The sequence below is a fragment of the Mustelus asterias genome, unplaced genomic scaffold (genome assembly GCF_964213995.1).
Source record: "Mustelus asterias unplaced genomic scaffold, sMusAst1.hap1.1 HAP1_SCAFFOLD_79, whole genome shotgun sequence".
Lineage (NCBI taxonomy): Eukaryota > Metazoa > Chordata > Chondrichthyes > Carcharhiniformes > Triakidae > Mustelus > Mustelus asterias.
Genome location: NW_027590137.1, coordinates 820,804 through 839,627, shown reverse-complemented (window position 1 = coordinate 839,627; position 18,824 = coordinate 820,804). Strand labels below are relative to the sequence as shown.

General features: G+C 44.5%; 3 protein-coding genes across 3 annotated transcripts in view; 2 read left to right on the top strand and 1 right to left on the bottom strand.

Annotated features, from left to right (window-relative positions):
• Window positions 1-15,245, top strand: part of LOC144483793 (uncharacterized) — a 34,087-nt gene extending 18,842 nt beyond the window's left edge. Inside the window, 3 exon segments of the mRNA XM_078202333.1 lie at window positions 1,250-2,255; window positions 14,404-15,166; window positions 15,169-15,245. Of these exon segments, the coding sequence (XP_078058459.1) occupies window positions 1,250-2,255; window positions 14,404-15,166; window positions 15,169-15,245 (1,846 nt within the window).
• LOC144483844 (uncharacterized) overlaps window positions 1-18,824 on the top strand; it is a 168,081-nt gene that overhangs the window by 1,284 nt on the left and 147,973 nt on the right. The window lies entirely within an intron of this gene.
• The window catches only part of LOC144483839 (uncharacterized), a 259,901-nt gene that overhangs the window by 163,468 nt on the left and 77,609 nt on the right, over window positions 1-18,824 (bottom strand). The gene's annotated exons all lie outside the window — the stretch shown is intronic.

Sequence of the window (18,824 nt, the reverse complement as noted above, 5' to 3'; positions counted from 1 at the left end):
TTAAAAGTGTGATATCAAGAGTCCAGGGGCAGTATATTCCTGTTAAGATGAAGGGAAAGAATGGTAAATTTAGGGATCTCTGGCAGACAAGGGACATTGAGGCTCTGGTCAGGTAAAAGAAGGAAGCATACATTGGGTTTAGGCAATCGGGGACAAGTGAATCACTCTGACTATAAAAAGTGTAAGAAAATACTGAAGAGGGAAATCAGGAGGACAAAAAGAGGGTATGATATGGATCTGGCAGGTAAGATTAAAGAAAATTCCAAGAGGTTCTATAGATATATTAAGAGTAAAAGGGTGGCTAGAGAGAGAATAGATCCCCTTAAAAATCAGTATGGCCATCTGTGTGTGGAGCCACAGGAGATGGGTGAGATTTTTAATGAATACTTCTCCTCTGTGTTTACTGCGGAGAGCACCATGGGTGCTAAAGAAATAAGGGAAACAAGTGGTGATGTCTTGGGCACACGCATGTTACTTGGGAGGAGGTATCTGCAGCCTTATAAAAGCAAATTACTGCGGATGCTGGAATCTGAAACCAAGAGAGAAAATGCTGGAAAATCTCAGCAGTTCTAGCAGCATTTGTAAGGAGAGAAAAGAGTTGATGTTTCTTGTCGAGATGACCCTTTGTCAAAGCTCTGAAACATCAGTTCTTTTCTCTCCATACAGATGCTGCCAGACCTGCTGAGAATGGGGAGAGAGTGTGTGGGATGGAGATTTCCAGGTTTTGGGAAATGAGAGAGGAAAGAATGTTCCATAGAAATTGTCTGTTCTGAATTTCTATCCTGTACTGACACTGATGACTTTTGGAAACTCATTTTACAGGATCTTGAAAGAGGAATCACAGGCTGAAATCTCAAACGTCACGTCTAGACGTGACAGAGTCATATCCCTTGGGACCTCAATATCATCGGATTTTGAATCCAGAAGGAGAAATGATTGTCCAGTCTGTCGATTTGAAAAGATTTGAAATGTCAGTGTGAGTGAAAAAGCACCAACACACTGCCACACTTGAGTGAGAGTGTTCCACTGCACTGACTAAAGAGCTTTAACCAGTTACACAGTCTGAATAAATATCACACCATTCACAGCGGGTGGAGACTGTAATCTTGTTCTGTGTGTGGACGAAGTTTCAACTAATTGTCCACCCAAGAGAGAGGCAAGGACACCTGCATCATGGAGAAACCATGGAAATGTGGGACTGTGGGAAGAGATACAGAGCCCCATCAGAGCTGGAAGTTCATCGGCGCAGCCACACTGGGGAGAGGCCATTCACCTGCTCTCAGTGTGAGAAGGGATTTAATCAGTTATCCAGCTTACGGACACACCAGCGAGTTCACACTGGGGAGAGGCCATTCACCTGCTCTCAGTGTGGGAAGGGATTCACTCGGTTATCCCACCTGCGGACACACCAGCGAGTTCACACTGGGGAGAGGCCGTTCACCTGCTCTCAGTGTGGGAAGGGATTCACTCAGTTATCCAGCCTGCAGACACACCAGCGAGTTCACACTGGGGAGAGGCCATTCACCTGCTCTCAGTGTGGGAAGGGATTCATTGAGTTATCCAGCCTGCAGACACACCAGCGAGTTCACACTGGGGAGAGGCCATTCACCTGCTCTCAGTGTGGGAAGGGATTCACTCAGTTATCCAGCCTGCAGACACACCAGCGAGTTCACACTGGAGAGAGGCCGTTCACCTGCTCTCAGTGTGGGAAGGGATTCACTCAGTTATCCAGCCTGCAGACACACCAGCGAGTTCACACTGGGGAGAGGCCATTCACCTGCTCTCAGTGTGGGAAGGGATTCATTGAGTTATCCAGCCTGCAGACACACCAGCGAGTTCACACTGGGGAGAGGCCATTCACCTGCTCTCAGTGTGGGGAGGGATTCACTTGGTCATCCAACCTGCAGTCACACCAGCGAGTTCACACTGGAGAGAGGCCATTTACCTGCTCTCAATGTGGGGAGGGATTCACTCGATCATCCCACCTGCAGAGACACCAGCGAGTTCACACTGGGGAGAGACCGTTCACCTGCTCTCAGTGTGGGAAGGGATTCATTCGGTCATCCCACCTGAGGATACACCAGCGATTCCACACTGGGGAGAGACCATTCATCTGCTCTCAGTGTGGGAAGGGATTCACAAACTCATCTGACCTACAGACACACCAGCGAGTTCACACTGGGGAGAGGCCGTTCACCTGCTCTCAGTGTGGGAAGGGATTCAGAGTTTCATCCCAGCTGCTGAGACATCAACAAGTTCACGAGTGATTCCAGGGGTAGGATTCTGCTGTTATTGTTTCTGCTCTCAGTTGCATCCAGGACTGCATTTTGTTCATTCTCACAGTTGGTCAATGGGAAGGGTCAGAGAGTTTCTTTGTGCTGGACTGGCTGGTCTCTGCCTCCAGTGGGCTGATGCTCTTTGAGTCTTTTTGTGAATAGCTGGTTTCAAATGTCACAAGGATCACAGAGTGACAGGGTGTTAGGAAGTTTCGAGATATTTAGTCAGAAGAAAACAGAGGTTGGCAGTGCAAAGGTACCTTTCTGAATGGAGGGCTGTGACAAGTGACATTCCTCAGGGATCAGTGCTGGGACTTTTGATGTTTGTAATATATATAAATGATTTGGAGGAAAATGTAACTGGTTTGATTGGTAAGTTTGTGGACGGCACAAAGGTTGGTGGAATTGCGGATAGCGATGGGGACCGGCAGAGGATACAGCAGGATATAGATCAGTTGGAGACTTGGGCGAAGAAATGGCAGATGAAGTTTAATCTGGACAAATGTGAGGTAATGCATTTTGGAAGGTCTAATACAGATGGGAAATATACAGTAAATGGCAGAACCCTTCAGAGTATTGATAGGCAGAGGGATCTGGGTGTACAGGTACACAGGTCATTGAAAGTGGCAATGCAGGTGGAGAAGATAGTCAAGAAGGCATACGGCATGCTTGCCTTCATCGGCCGGGGCATTGAGTTTAAAAATTGGCAAGTCATGTTGCAGCTTTATAGAACCTTAGTTAAACCGCACTTGGAATCTAGTGTTCAATTCTGGTCACCACACTACCAGAAGGATGTGGAGGCTTTGGAGAGGGTATGGAAAATATTCATCAGGATGTTGCCTGGTGTGGAGGGCATTAGCTATGAGGAGAAGTTGGAGAAACGTGGTTTGTTCTCACTGGAACAACGGAGGTTGAGGAGGGCAACCTGATAGAAGTCTACAAGATTATGAGGGGCATGGACAGAGTGGATAATCAGAAGCTTTTTCCCAGGGTGGAAGAGTCAATTACCAGGGGCATAGGTTTAAGGTGTGAGGGGCAAGGTTTAAAGGAGATGTACAAGGCAGGTTTTTTACACTGAGGGTGGTGGGTGCCTGGAACTCGTTGCCGGGGAAGGTAGTGGAAGCAGATACGATAGTGACTTTAAGATGTGTCTTGACATTGCTCCACCAATGACCCTCCCCCCATCATAAAGTCGAAAGCGGAGCTGTTCATTGATAACTGCAGTACTCATGGCTGAGAATGATACCAGGGATGAGGATTTTGTTTTATTCTTTCAGGGGATGTGAATGTGACTGGCAAGGCCAACATTCATTGCGCATCACTGATTGCTCTTGTAAAGAAAATGAGCCACTTTCTTGAATTGCTGCAATCCATCTGGTGTAGGTATACCCACAACGCTGTTAGGGAGTTCCAGGAATTTGATGCAGTGACAGAGAAGGAATGGTGATTGATTTTCAAGTCAGAATGGTATGTGATGTGGAGTACAATTTACAGATGGTGGCATTCCCATACGCTGGCTGCACTTGTTTTTCAAGTGGTAGAAGTTAGGGTTTGGAACATTGAAGAAGGGAAAGGGTTAATGTTTTTTGTACTCAATGTATTTTGTGCCTAAAAGGTTGAACTTTGTACCTGGAATGTATCACAAACATAGCCCTTCCTTGTGGCGAGCCTCCTTTTTGTTTATATTGCTCCTGGTAGTAATATAAGCCATTTGTTCATGTCTTTCATCTTTTACTTTTAGTATAAGCTATTTGTTCATGGTTCCCTCGCTTGTTTATATCATTCTGATAAAACAGACAGTTAAATATAGATGTTGGGGGATAAGTCTTTCTTTCTCGTAGGCTTGTGTATGATTTAAACAAAGGAAGGAAATGGTAGAGTGCGAGAATGGCCGTTTGAAGGAGGACTCCCACTGGGACAGTTGCACTCAGTCACTCAGTCACTTCAAAGGAAACGCTGCGGGAAGAGCAGGGGATCAGAGGTGACACCTTGGCTTCGACTACCAGGAGAATTGTGCTTTATGACCCAAGGATACCAGATGGTCTCTAACCATGATCCAGAGACTATCAGAAGCTGTTAAAGGAACTATAATTTATGATCAAGGACTGTTAACTGGACTTTGCTTCATGACTTGTATTGGGAACCCTGATGTATAAATATCCATGCTTCTTGTGTTCAGAGAGAACTTTGGCTTCCGCAAGTTCTCCCATAAGCTTATGAGAATAAAGCATGACTGTATTTTGACTCATACCAGCCTATAGAGGTATATTTTCCGACTTCAAACATGCTGTGAAAACAGCCTTGGTGATTTCTTGCAGTGCATCTAATATGTGGGATACACTGCCACCATTGTGGGCTAATGGTGGAGAGTGAATGTTTAAGGTGGTATTTGAGATGCTGATCAGGCGGGCTACTTTGTCCTGGATAGGATCTACAAAATTGTTGCAGATACACTCATCCAGGTAGGGAATATTCCACCTTACTCCTGATTTATACCTTGTGAATCATGGCAAGCCTTTGGGGAGTCATTAAGTGAGTAACCTGCCACAAAACTCCCAACCTCTGATCTGCTCTTGTAACCACAGTATTTAAATGACTGGTCAATGGTAACCCCAAAGTTATTGCTGGTGGGACATTCACTGATGGTAATGCCATTGAATATCAAGGGAAGATGGTTAGATTTTCTTGCTGGAAATAGATATTTCCTGATAATTATGTGGTGTCAGTATGAATTGACAATCAGCTCTAACCTGAATGTTGTCCTGGTCCTGCGCTGCATGCGGGCAGCTTCAGTATTCAGAGTTGTGAATGGTAATATGCACTGCAATCATCAGTGAACATCCCCGTTTCCGACCCTACAGTGGGGAGACGGTAATTAATGAAGCAGCTGAAAATGATGAGGCCCAGGAGACATGAGGAACAACAAAATATATTTATATCGCGCCTTGAAATAATAAAACATCCAAGGAGCATTGTAAAATAAAGTATGATATTGAGCCACAAAGAAGATATTAGGTTAGATGACCAAAAGTTTGGTCAAAGTGGTAGATTTTAAGGGGTGTGTTAAATGAGTTAAGCGAGGTGGAGAGTTGGAGACGTGTAGGGATGGTATTCCAGAGGTTGGAGCCTAAGCAACTGAAGGTAGAGCTTGCACTGGTGAAGCAAGGTCAGGGACAAACTAAAGACCAGAATTAGAGCAGTGTAATATATTGAGGGTTGTGGGGCTTATAGGAGATTATAGATATTGGGACAGGCAAGGTCATGGAGTGATTTGAAACCAAGGATGAGAATTTTAATATTAAGTTGTTGCTTTACTGGGTGGATCATCGTGCACAAGGGTGATAGTGGAACAACACTTAATGTGAGTTTAAACATGGCCAGCAGAGTTTTAGATGAACCCTGCAGTGACCCTTGCAGTGATGACTGACCTCCAACAACCACAGCCATCCTCGTCTGTACCTGGTATATCCCCAACCGGTGGAGAGTTCCCCCCCGAATCCCACCGACTCCAACCCTTAAAAGGTGAAGGGGGAAAAGTTTGTGCGGAACCGTTAGAAATGGCGGAGGTGCTTAATGAATACTTTACCTCGGTATTCACGGTGGAAAGGGATCTGGGTGGTTGTACTGCTGGTTTGCGGTGGACAGAAAGGATCGAGCATGTGGACATAAAGAAAGAGGATGTGTTGGAACTATTGAATGGCATCAAGGTTGGTAAGTCGCCGGGACCGGATGGGATGTACCCCAGGTTACTGTGGGAGGCGAGGGAGGAGATTGCGGAGCCTTTGGCGATGATCTTTGCATCGTCGATGGAGACAGGAGAGGTTCCGGAGGATTGGAGGATTGCAGATGTGGTCCCTATATTCAAGAAAGGGAACAGGGACAGCCCGGGAAATTACCGACCGGTGAGTCTAACCTCAGTGGTTGGTAAGTTGATGGAGAGGATCCTGAGAGACAGGATTTATGATCATCTAGAGAAGTTTAGTATGATCAAAAGTAGTCAGCACGGCTTTGTCAAGGGCAGGTCGTGCCTTACGAGCCTGGTTGAGTTCTTTGAAAATGTGACCAAACACATTGACGAAGGAAGAGCGGTGGATGTGGTCTATATGGACTTCAGCAAGGCGTTCGATAAAGTCCCCCATGCAAGACTTCTTGAGAAAGTGAGAGGGCATGGGATCCAAGGGGCTGTTGCCTTGTGGATCCAGAACTGGCTTGCCTGCAGAAGGCAGAGAGTGGCTGTGGAGGGGTCTTTCTCTGCATGGAGGTCAGTGACCAGTGGAGTGCCCCAGGGATCTGTTCTGGGACCCTTGCTGTTTGTCATTTTCATAAATGACCTGGATGAGGAAGTGGAGGGATGGGTTGGTAAGTTTGCTGACGACACCAAGGTAGGTGGTGTTGTGGATAGTTTGGAGGGATGTCAGAAGTTGCAGCGAGACATAGATAGAATGCAAGACTGGGCGGAGAAGTGGCAGATGGACTTCAACCCGGATAAGTGTGTGGTGATCCATTTTGGCAGAACCAATGGGATGAAGCAGCAGTATAAAATGAAGGGTACCATTCTTAGCAGTGTAGAGGATCAGAAGGACCTTGGGGTCCGGGTCCATAGGACTCTTAAATCGGCCTCACAGGTGGAGGATGCGGTCAAGAAGGCGTACGGCGTACTGGCCTTCATTAATCGAGGGATTGAGTTTAGGAGTCGGGAGATAATGCTGCAGCTTTATAGGACCCTGGTTAGACCCCACTTGGAGTACTGCGCGCAGTTCTGGTCACCTCATTACAGGAAAGATGTTGAAGCCATTGAAAGGGTGCAGAGGAGATTTACAAGGATGTTGCCTGGATTGGGGGGCATGCCTTATGAGGATAGGTTGAGGGAGCTTGGTCTCTTCTCCCTGGAGAGACGAAGGATGAGAGGTGACCTGATAGAGGTTTACAAGATGTTGAGAGGTCTGGATAGGGTAGACTCTCAGAGGCTATTTCCAAGGGCTGAAATGGTTGCTACGAGAGGACACAGGTTTAAGGTGCTGGGGGGTAGGTACAGAGGAGATGTCAGGGGTAAGTTTTTCACTCAGAGGGTGGTGGGTGAGTGGAATCGGCTGACGTCGGTGGTGGTGGAGGCAAACTCGTTGGGGTCTTTTAAGAGACTTCTGGATGAGTACATGGGATTTAATGGGATTGAGGGCTATAGATAGGCCTAGAGGTGGGGATGTGATCGGCGCAACTTGTGGGCCGAAGGGCCTGTTTGTGCTGTGGCTTTCTATGTTCTATGTTCTATGTAACCCTGCGTCGGTCCCTTTCTGCCAAACTCAGTCAAATGATGTCTTGATGGATTTTCTTTGTTCTTTTTTTTGTTTTTTTTTTGTTTTCTTTGAGAAAACAAAATTTTCTTTGTTCTTCGTTCTGTTTGGAACATCCCAAATGCTCATCCAATTTCCTTTGTAATTGTTTATTGTCTCCACTTCCTCCACCCTCGTAGGCAGCGAGTTTCAGGTCATTACCATTCGCTGCATCAGAATATTCTTCCTCACATCTCCCCTCCCCGCTTGCATCTCTGACCCGAAACAAGAAATCTGTGTCCCCCTCGTCCTTGTCCCTTCAGCTAATGGGAACAGCTTTTCTTTGTCCACCTTATCTAAACCTGTCAGAATCTTGTCCACCTCTATCAAATCTCCCCTCAACCTCCTTTGCTCCAAGGAGAACAACACCAGCCTGACATTGACAATAAAGAACAAATGAACAGAATATGTTCCTGTCTGAAATCAAATGGGAATGTTTAATTTCTGTTTTAAAGATATTGTGAATATATTGTCCTGGACAATAAAGGAATCAGCTATAACTGAGCAAGAAGAAGACAGTTTCAATGTGGAATTGACTGGAATATTCTCTCTGGATTTAAACAATGGAGGAACTGCAAACATGGAAGAAAATAAATTTCAAAATGTGAACTCTGTACAGACTGTTTTCAAAATAGAACTTGAAAATTCACAAATGAACAGCAATGAAGACTCTCCTTTTGCAGGAGGAACTTTGGACTATAATTATTGTAAGAAGAAAACTTTCAGAAAAGACTGCAAGCAGTAATTTCCATCTTCAGTGGACTGAGATTCCTGGACATGGAACCCAGCAGTGTGCTGTTACCAAGCTGGACTTGTGAATGTGAAGTAGACAATGGAGGGATTATTGTGTCTATTGCAGGTTATAAGATAGATCAACACAGGAAAACAGTGGATTTAGGAACAGGAGGAGGCCATTTGGCCCTTCGAGCCTGCTCCACCATTCAATAAGATCATGGCTGTTGTTAAGATATACAGCATGTTGTATATTGTAATATTCTAAATGGGATATTATGAAGGTGATACATTTCCATTTTTTCCTGTTTTTGGTACAGAAATCTAATTTCATAATTCCTATGTTTTAGAAATATGAATTAGTTGCAAGAATTGCTTTTAAAAAATGGAAAACCTGGATTGAGAATCTGATGAAAACACCCTCAGGGAATTCGCAGTCACAAAGCATGGCCCATGTTGGTTTAAGAAGTCAAAACTCGAGAGGTAAGAACTGTAAAAGGTCAGCTGGATCTTTTAGCTGGAGACATTGGGACTGACAATTATTGTACTGTTTTTGTTCGGTGAATTTTTCATGCAGACCTCAGGGAAAAAGGGTTTAGTTTTGAAGCTAAATATCTGACAGATATTCCACCTGGTCTCTGTTACCATGGGGATATGTGATTCAGGGTGGAGCCTTGGTTAGAATTAGACCATAAGATATAGGAGCAGAATTAGGCTATTCGGCCCATCGAATCTGCTGTGCCATTCGATCATGGCTGATAAATCTCAATCCCATTCTCCTGCCTTTTCCCCGTAACCTTTTGAGTCCTTTCCAATCAATGACCTGGTTCCACAGATAGACAGCGGACAGTCTGCAGTTAGCTTGGAAGCCACCAGTTGTGGGATCAGGAGCTGTGAACCAGCTGTGGGACTAGAAGCTGAGAGGACCATTAGAAACCAGGGGTGTTTCCAACATTTAAATCCCTCAGCAAGAATGCAGTGAAGCTCATGTTTGGACTGAGGAGTCCACAGTTTGAGAGCTTAAAGGAAAATTGGAGGCTTGTTTAATGAAAAGATAATGGATGGACTCCCATAAACTCTTGGAGCTTGGAGAATATCTGGAGTACTGGGGAGAATTAGAGTGAATTGAGAGCTTTGACATACCTTTGGGATGGTCCGAGGAACAGAAGTGAATGAAACTTCAAGATATTAAGTATAAAGAAACTCTTGGGGTGAGGTAAAAAAACAGAACTAGGTTTATATCATAAATCTTTATTGTATTCAATTTGTAGTGTTGTCTTTTTAAATTTTATTTAAACATACAGTAAAGTTTGTTTTTGTTTAACAATGTGGAATCTTGTGATGTAATTCTTTCAGTTAATCACCGGGTGTTCGAATTTCTCTGCAAACGTTAACAGTCCTGACCGGGATCGCAAAAATTCACACAAACAGTGTTTCAAAACAAATCGAAGAAAAAGATGGTTTTTCTTCTTCAGTCCAAACGTTACACATGAAGAAACCCTCTTCTGGTATCTCCAATAATTTGTTGCTTCGAACAATTCTTTTCATGGAACAATCAGATAATTGATGACTGAAAATGGAACTAATTGTATCCCTTTAAAGCAGGAGGGCGATCGCCCGGCACAGAGGGGAATTAGGGATTTCTCCCATAGACCAATTGACAGGGATTCTACCCTCCAACCACCTGAAGTGAATTCTTTACATGAATCATCCGTGCCAGTGCAGTTATCAACTTGCAGTTTGGCTGATCAGAAAATGCTTTGTTGCTGATTATCCTTGTGTTAGGAAGTGACGATGCCAAGGCCAGATTTTGTTTCCTCCTTGATCGGGATGTAACCCATGTCCACATCGTCACTTCATTCTTCCACTGGTTGTATGGTTCAGACTCCGAGAGCATCAGCAGGTAATCAGACCCTGACAATTCCCACTGCCTTTCAGTCATTTCTCACAAAAGCTGCTGGGATTGGAAGCTTCTGTCTGAAATATACTTTCTTTTAGTTTCCAACATTCACCACGAGACAAGCATTTTCTGTTACCATGTTATAATCCTGACAGCCTTGGGGCGGAGTCAATCTTTATTTGGTCTAGATTTATTCACAGAATCAAACATTACAGGTTCAACTCTGACTCCAAGTTATATTCGTGAGTCCCACTTTGTACCTGCTCATTATAACTGTCTAATCAATGCCCTCCATTTGAATAAACTTAACCTCTATTGATATAGTTAACACCCACAGGCAGAGAATCCAAAAGATCACTAATCGGTGTGCCTGCCATGGTGTTTCAGCAGCTTGGTTGAACAAGTGAATCCTTTCCCACACACTGAACAGGTGAATGGTCTCAGTTTGGAAATGAAGGGAAAATAAAATTTCAGGCAGAAGCTTCCAATTTGGTAGGTTTTATGAGAAATCGCTGAAAGTGAGTGGGAATTATCAGGGTCTCTCCCCAGTGTGAATTCCCTGATGTTTCAGTAGGTCAGATGATGTTCTAAAGCTCTTTACACAGTGAGAGCGCCTGAACGGGGTCTCCTCAGTGTGAATGCGCTGGTCGACCCTCAGGTAGGCTCAGGTTTTAAAGCAGCTCCCACAGTCAGAGCATTGAACAGGTTTCTTATTGGGGGAGGTGCCTCAGTGTTCCAGCAGACTGGATGATTGACTGAGTCACTTCCCACACACACATCAGATGAATGGCCTTTTCCCAGTGTGTAATCGTTTGTGTCTCAGCAGACTAGATAATTGAGTGAATCCCTTCCCACACTCGGAGCAGATGAATGGCCTCGGCCCAGTGTGAATGCGTTGGTTTGTCAGCGGGAGGGATGACTGAGTGAATCCCTTTCCACACACACAACAGGTGAATGGTCTCTCCCCATTGTGAACCCGCTGGTGTGTCAGCAGGGCAGACGGATCGCTGAATTTCTTCCCACACTCAGAGCAGGTGAATGGCCTCTCCCTGATGTGAAGTCGCTGGTGATTCCTCAGGGTGGATGAATCACGAAATCCCCTTCCAAACTCAGAGCAGGTGAACAGTGTCTCCACAGTGTGGCTGCATCGAAGGGTTTCCAGTTTCGAGGGACAATTGAATCCCTTCCCACAGTCCCTACATTTCCATGGTCTGCATGTCTTTGTACATTTGCAGGTTCAGATGAAGGTTTGATCCCATAGATAACACATACATGGTCTATCTCCTCACTGTGAATCCTTCAATCTTTTCCAGGCTGTGTAACTGGTTAAAGCTCTTTCCACAGTCAGTTCACTGGAATACTCTCACTCGAGTGAATGTGTCTCAGTGATTTTCCAGTCACACTGATGTTTAAACAGTTTGAAGGAACAGACAAACATTTCCCATTCTAGTTTCAAATGCCGATGGTATTCAGATCCTGAATAATTGGGTGACTCTGTCAGATCCTAACGTCATGTTTGTTGAGATTTGTGTCTGTAAATTCTCCCCTTCTAATAGCCTGTGAAAGAAATTCACAAAAATCATTGCTGTCAGTACAGGATAAAAACTCAGAACAGACAATTCTAGTTTCTGTGGAACATTCTTTCCTCTCATTCTTGAAAATTTGTAAATCTCCATCCCAAACACTCTCCCTCCATTCTCACTTTGCTGGACCTGAAATAGACATTGTCCTGAGGGTGCTGATTCATCCTAATCGACAGATCCGTGCTGACTGTTTCATGTACAGGACACATATTCCTGAAATCTTCACACAGGCTCGTGTCTAAGCATATAAAAAATTAGCATATTTAGTGGACTAAAAATGTATGCAATATTCAGAACTCTATTACATGATTAGAGATACAGATGGGTGCGGAAGAACTTGACTTAGGGAGCAAGCAATCATGTTCTGGAACTCACTGACGATGAGAGTGGTGGAAGTGGAGACGACCAGTGATTTCAAAATAAAGTTGGTCGGGCACTTGAAGGAATTAAACGTACTGGGGAACAGGGATATCGAGGACAAATGGCACTGAGTGGATTCCCCGACAGAGACTTGGCATGGACTCAAGTTGCTGAATTGATTTATCTTGTGCTCTGCTGACTCTTTGACTGGAAAATATACAGTGTAGTTACAATACTATTCTGGAATTAAACAACATCAACTGTAATACAAATCCATAAATAATATACCTAATATGCACCATATAGTAAGAAGTCTCACAACACCAGGTTAAAGTCCAACAGGTTTATTTGGAATCACAAGCTTTCAGAGCGCTGCCCCTTCATCAGGTGAGAAGGAGCAGCGCTCTGAAAGCTCGTGATTCCAAATAAACCCGTTGGATTTTAACCAGGTGTTGTGAGACTTCTTACTGTGCCCACCCCAGTCCAACACTGGCATCTCCACATCATATGCACCATATAACAACACCAGACATATCAATGTTGTTACGATCCTCATGGTCACCTTATAATAAACAAATTCCCACAAATCCCATTGGAATAAACTAAAAGACAATGTTTCATTTTTAAACATTTTTACTTTCAAAATTAATCTAAAATTAACATCACTGAATCATTCATTAAGAAACAGTATTTGAATAGACAAGATAAATTACACTTTAAAAAGCTCAGACAATAAAAACAGGTTCCACAAAATCACAAACATTTCCCCCCTCAGTATATTTGGCTCTAATTCCAGTTCCAGAGAATTTCTCTGTCTCTGTATTTCCCAGGGGGGGAAAGAAAGTGTTTTCCTCACAGATGTTGTCCTCTTTTTAGGTCAAACCAAGTAAACAAACTCAGATTAAATCAGGACAAAGTAAAAGGGGCAGCTCCCCAAAAAGGAGGGGGAACAGCCCGAACAGAAATCAAAGTACAAAGGAAACTTAAAAACATAAAATGAGAAATACGATGTTGTCCAGAGGATGAAGTTTGAGTCTGTGTGTGAAGTTTGAGTCTGTGTGTGAAGTTTGAGTCTGTGGTGAAGTTTGAGTCTGTGTGTGAAGTTTGAGTCTGTGTGTGAAGTTTGAGTCTGTGTGTGAAGTTTGAGTCTGTGGTGAAGTTTGAGTCTGTGTGTGAAGTTTGAGTCTGTGTGTGAAGTTTGAGTCTGTGGTGAAGTTTGAGTCTGTGTGTGAAGTTTGAGTCTGTGGTGAAGTTTGAGTCTGTGGTGAAGTTTGAGTCTGTGGTGAAGTTTGAGTCTGTGTGTGAAGTTTGAGTCTGTGGTGAAGCTACAAACAGAAGCTGTTCTGTTTCAAATCAAACTGCGGGACTTGGAAGAATTTGATGGGAAGTGATTTTGCAAAGTCCCCTCCCCAACTCCCTCAGCTGGCAGCCCAGCACGCAGGCGCAGAGAGTGCTGCTGAGCCGAGCTGTCCGGAGCAGGCGCAGAGAGCGCTGCTGAGCCGAGCTGTCCGGAGCAGGCGCAGAGAGCGCTGCTGAGCCCAGCTGTCCGGAGCAGGCGCAGAGAGCGCTGCTGAGCCGAGCTGTCCGGAGCAGGCGCAGTGCGGCTGCCGCCAGCGGTCCGCTCTCGATCTCTTTTTGGAGCAGCAGCCGCCGGAGAGAGAGGGGGGAGGGGGAGATCACCGAGCGGCTTCTCGCTCTGGCCGGAGCCGCCAGCCGGTTGCCTGGAAACCGTGGCTGGAGGAGGTGCAGGGGGAGGGGAACAATGGGTGGGGGCGGGGCTCCCGGGTCCGCGAGCCGGGCCTGCGCCATGGAACCCCACAACGTCACTGCGGAGCCGAGTAATTCCTATTGGCTGATTCAGGCAGCGCTCCATTGTGACGTCTCAATGCGGAAGTTGGCCATTGAGCTTCAGATTAAAGCTTCCACTTCGATTTGAAAAGACTTCGGCCATCAGTGAATGGAAAAGCAGCAACACACTGCCACACCCGAGTGAGATTGTTCCAGAGCACTGACTAAAGAGCTTTAACTAGTTACACAGCCTGAATAAATATCACACCATTCACAGCGGGTAGAGACTGTACCCGTGTTCTGTGTGTGGACAAGGCTTCAACTGATTGTCCACCCAAGGGAGAGGCAAGGACACCTGCACCATGGAGAAACCATGGAAATGTGCAGACTGTGGAAAGAGATACAGAGCCCCCTCTCTGCTGGATGCTCATCGGCGCAGCCACACTGGGGAGCGGCCATTCATCTGCTCTCAGTGTGGGGAGGGATTCGCTCTGTTGCCCAGCCTGCAGTCACACAAGCGAGTTCACACCGGAGAGAGACCGTTCACCTGCTCTCAGTGTGGAAAGGGATTCACTGTGTTATCCACTTTGCAGAGACACCAGCGAATTCACACTGGGGAGAGGCTGTTTATCTGCTCTCGGTGTGGGAAGGGGTTCAGTCAGTTTTCCAACCTGCAGATACACCAGCGAGTTCACACTGGGGAGAGGCCATTCATCTGCTCTCGTTGTGGGAAGAGATTCACTCGGTCATCCGACCTGCGGACACATCAGCACATTCACACCGGGGAGAGGCCATTCACCTGCTCTCAGTGTGGGAAGGGATTTACTCGTTCATCCGACCTGCGGACACACCAGCGAGTTCACACTGGGGAGAGGCCATTCACCTGCTCTCAGTGTGGGAAGGGATTCACTCGGTCATCCGTCCTGCGGAGACACCAGCGAGTTCACACTGGGGAGAGACCATTTACCTGCTCTCAGTGTGGGAAGGGTTTCAGTCAGTTATCCACCCAGCAGAAACACCAGCAAATTCACACTGGAGAGAGGCCGTTCACCTGCTCTCAGTGTGGGAAGAGATTCACTCAGTCATCCCACCTGCAGAGACACCAGCGAGTTCACACTGAGGAGAGGCCATTCACCTGCTCTCAGTGTGGGAAGGGTTTCAGTCAGTTATCCAACCTGCAGAGACACCAGCGAATTCACATGGGGAGAGACCATTCACCTGCTCTGAGTGTGGGAAGGAATTCACTCAGTTATCCCACCTGTTGAGACATCAGTGAGGTTCCACTGGGGAGAAACTGTCCACCTGCTCAGTGTATAAAAAGTGTTCAGAATTTCATCACAGCTGCTGAGGCACCAATAAGTTCACAGGGGTTGGATTCTGCTGTTATTGTTTCTGCTCTCAGTTACATCCAGGACTGCATTTTGTTCATTCTCACAGTTGGTCAATGGGGAGGGTCGGAGGGTTTCTTTCTGCTGGACTGGCCGGTCTCACAACTTTCCCTCCAGTGGGCTGATGCTCTTTGAGTCTTGTTGTGAATACCTGATTTCAAATTTCACAAGGATCACAGAGTGACAGGATGTTAGGAAGTTCAGAGATATTTAGTCAGCATTTCTGTTTGAAACTCCCCCAGATGCCCATCCAATTTCCTTTGTAATTGTTTATTGTCTCCACTTCCTCCACCCTCGTAGGCAGCGAGTTCCAGGTCATTACCATTCGCTGCATCAACATTTTCTTCCTCACATCCCTCCCTACATCTCTCACCTGAAACTTTAAATCTGTGTCCCCCTTGTCCTTGTCCCTTCAGCTAATGGGAACAGCTTTTCTTTGTCCACCTTATCTAAACCTGTCAGAATCTTGTCCACCTCTATCAAATCTCCCCTCAACCTCCTTTGCTCCAAGGGAAACAACCCCAGCCTGACATTGACAATAAAGAACAAACTAACAGAATGTGTTAGAACCTGAAACCAAATGGGAATGTTTAATTCCTGTTTTAATGATATTGTGAATATATTGTCCTGGACAATAAAGGAATTGGAATAACTCACCTTGGGAGTGGTTGAATGGAATATGTCAATCTGGTATCCATCTACAGTCCAGTGAAAGTCTGGAATATGTAGCTGGTAATCCCTCCCTAACAGCACTGTGGGTGTACTTACACCTCAGGCATTGTAACAGTTCAGGAAGGCAGTGTTGGGGTTGACCATGGTCGAGGCAGCTACATACAGCCACATATTCTGTTATAATTGAAGGACTGCAGATTGAATGTGAGGCATTATGGGACTGGACTATCTTGACCACATTCCTATGACTGCTCAGTTTCTGCAATCACGGACCATTAAAGCTGCTTAGTGCCCAACAGAGGACCTGGTGAGAATATTTACTCAGAATGAGTTAGAATTAAACTTATTCCAGGACCGACTGGTGTTCAGTGGCTGAGATACCCGAATCTGTGAAGAGAAGGTCTGACCAATCAACAAACAGTGGGAGATAGTTGGTTAAGAAGTTAAAAAGCATTCTCAGGCATTGTTTAAATTATTTTATCCCAAATTTGTGATAAGAACTTTGAGGGGTTTGTGACCCGTTAGTCGGTGAAGTGACGGTATACTCCAAATAGCACTGGACTGAAAAGCAGACCTCTGAGTAGATTCTAATGGTTATAAACTGACTCAAGCATGGCCAGTGAAAAAATCAGAGCTCGAGTGAGGACTGGACAGGTCTCTTACCTGCTAATTGGAAACTAAGAACAAGAAACGTATCGATAAAATTATTAGAGAATACAGCCAACGTTTCGAGTCTGGAAGACACTTCATAACCGCTCTTATGAAGGGTCATCCATACTTTAAACATTGACTCCATTCTGTCTCCACAGATACTGTCAGACCTGCTGAGATTTTCCAGCATTTTCTGTTGTTGTTTCAGATTCCAGCATCCGCAGTGTTTAACTTTTATGATAAAATGATTAGTTCTGATTGGAATCCCTACGACCTTCCTGCAAAACAGAGGGAGTGGTGGGAAAAGGGGAAAAAGGATAAGGATGGTAAAGTCTGGGTTCTGATTCTGCGAGCCCATGTAGAATCAACAAAATGAGTGAAGCAGTTTATAAAGAACAGAAGTTATCCATCCCTAAAAAAACTGATCCAATTAAAATAATTAGGTTATGGAATATAACAAAAAAATGAAGAGCTGAAGTTTACAATCGAGTTTGTTTTGATTTTTTTACTTGTGTAAAGTGGTATTATTGTGTGCCAATTTTTTTCTGCTCACTCCCCATCCCTTTAGGTTCTGAAGAAAAGTTAACCCTTTCAGCAGACAATTCATTTCTTTTCAAATCATCTGAAAACTCATGTCTATTTTAGTTTATAATTGAAGATTTATGGGAATTGGCTAAGATGGGCTTTCAACATTTTTCTATTCTTTCTCTATTCACTGTTAATCAACACTCTGTTTTATCTTTCTGACTTGTTACATTTTTAATGATTAATAAACTTTCTGAATTCACCATTCAATGTGTTCTTTCTTGCCAGATGGTTAAGTCACTGGAACCTGGTGTGATTTACGATTAGGGAGGTTATTGTAAACAAGAGAACCCCATAAATCTTAGTTCAAATAAATCAAAGTTCTTACAAATGAAATGCTATCCTTTATTACGAGAGAAATTGAACAAAGGGGTAAAGATGTTCTGCTTCAGTTATGATGTGGAGATGCCGGCGTTGGACTGGGGTAAACACAGTAAGAGGTTTAACAACACTAGGTTAAAGTCCAACAGGTTTATTTGCTACCAGATAAACCTGTTGGACTTTAACCTGGTGTTGTTTAACTTCTTACTATGCTTCAGTTATACAGGGCATTACGGAGACTGCATGTTGAACACTGGGTGCAACTTTGTCTCCTATTTAAGAAATGATACAAATGCATTGAAAGTGGTTCAGAGGAGGTTTAATAGATTGCTTCCCAATTCTTGACCCTTACAGTATAAATTATGTCCGATTTTCCTTGTCTTCAGCTCTGACAAAGGGTCATCCTGACTCAAAATGTTGTCTCTATTCTCTCTCTACAGATGCTGTCAGACTTGGTGAGATTGTCCAGCATTTTCTGTTTTTGTTTCAGATTCCAACAACAGCAGAATTTTGCCTTTATCCCAATTCTTGTTGGGTAAGAGAATCAAAAGTATTGGGTATAGAACGAGAATGTGGAACGCAACACAAACAGATCAGCCATGACCTAAATAAACGGTGGAGCAGACTCAAAGGGCCAAATGACCTACATCTGCTCCGGTGTTGAATGTTGGTCACAAATTCCTGAGAATTGTGAAACAAGGCTGGAAGATTCGCCTTGCTTGTGTGAGTGGGAAAATGCCCAGGAGAACCATCACTGTGAAGGACAGTTCTGGGATTAAAGGTTGCCAGACTGGAAAAGGAAAACAATGGAAATAAACCCTTGGGGAGTAAAGAATCACTTTGGACTGGTTTTTGGAGAAAGAGTGTCAACATTCCAAGGCAGAATAAAATATAACGGTTGAGTGGGATATTTGATGGTGTTAAGAGTAAAAGGGCAAAGTTTAATTTTAAGTTTAAGAGCAATGTTCCCTTCAAAAAAGTGTTTAATCATTGTTGCTTCCAGTTTGTTGGAATAAAGGCCAGAAACTTGAAGTTTTGTCGTGTGATTCTTTCATTTACTCACTGGGCTTAGAATTCTTTTTTTTTTTAATTGTTGATCGTTACAGAGATCCTAACAGTTCATTTAAAGCCCCGAGTTTTGATTTCCCATTTGAGCCTGGGGCACCTTTCTGTCTCTCTGTTGCGCGTGTCAATGACAGCCAGGCGACGGAGCTGGGGGCTGAATTTAGCTGAGAATA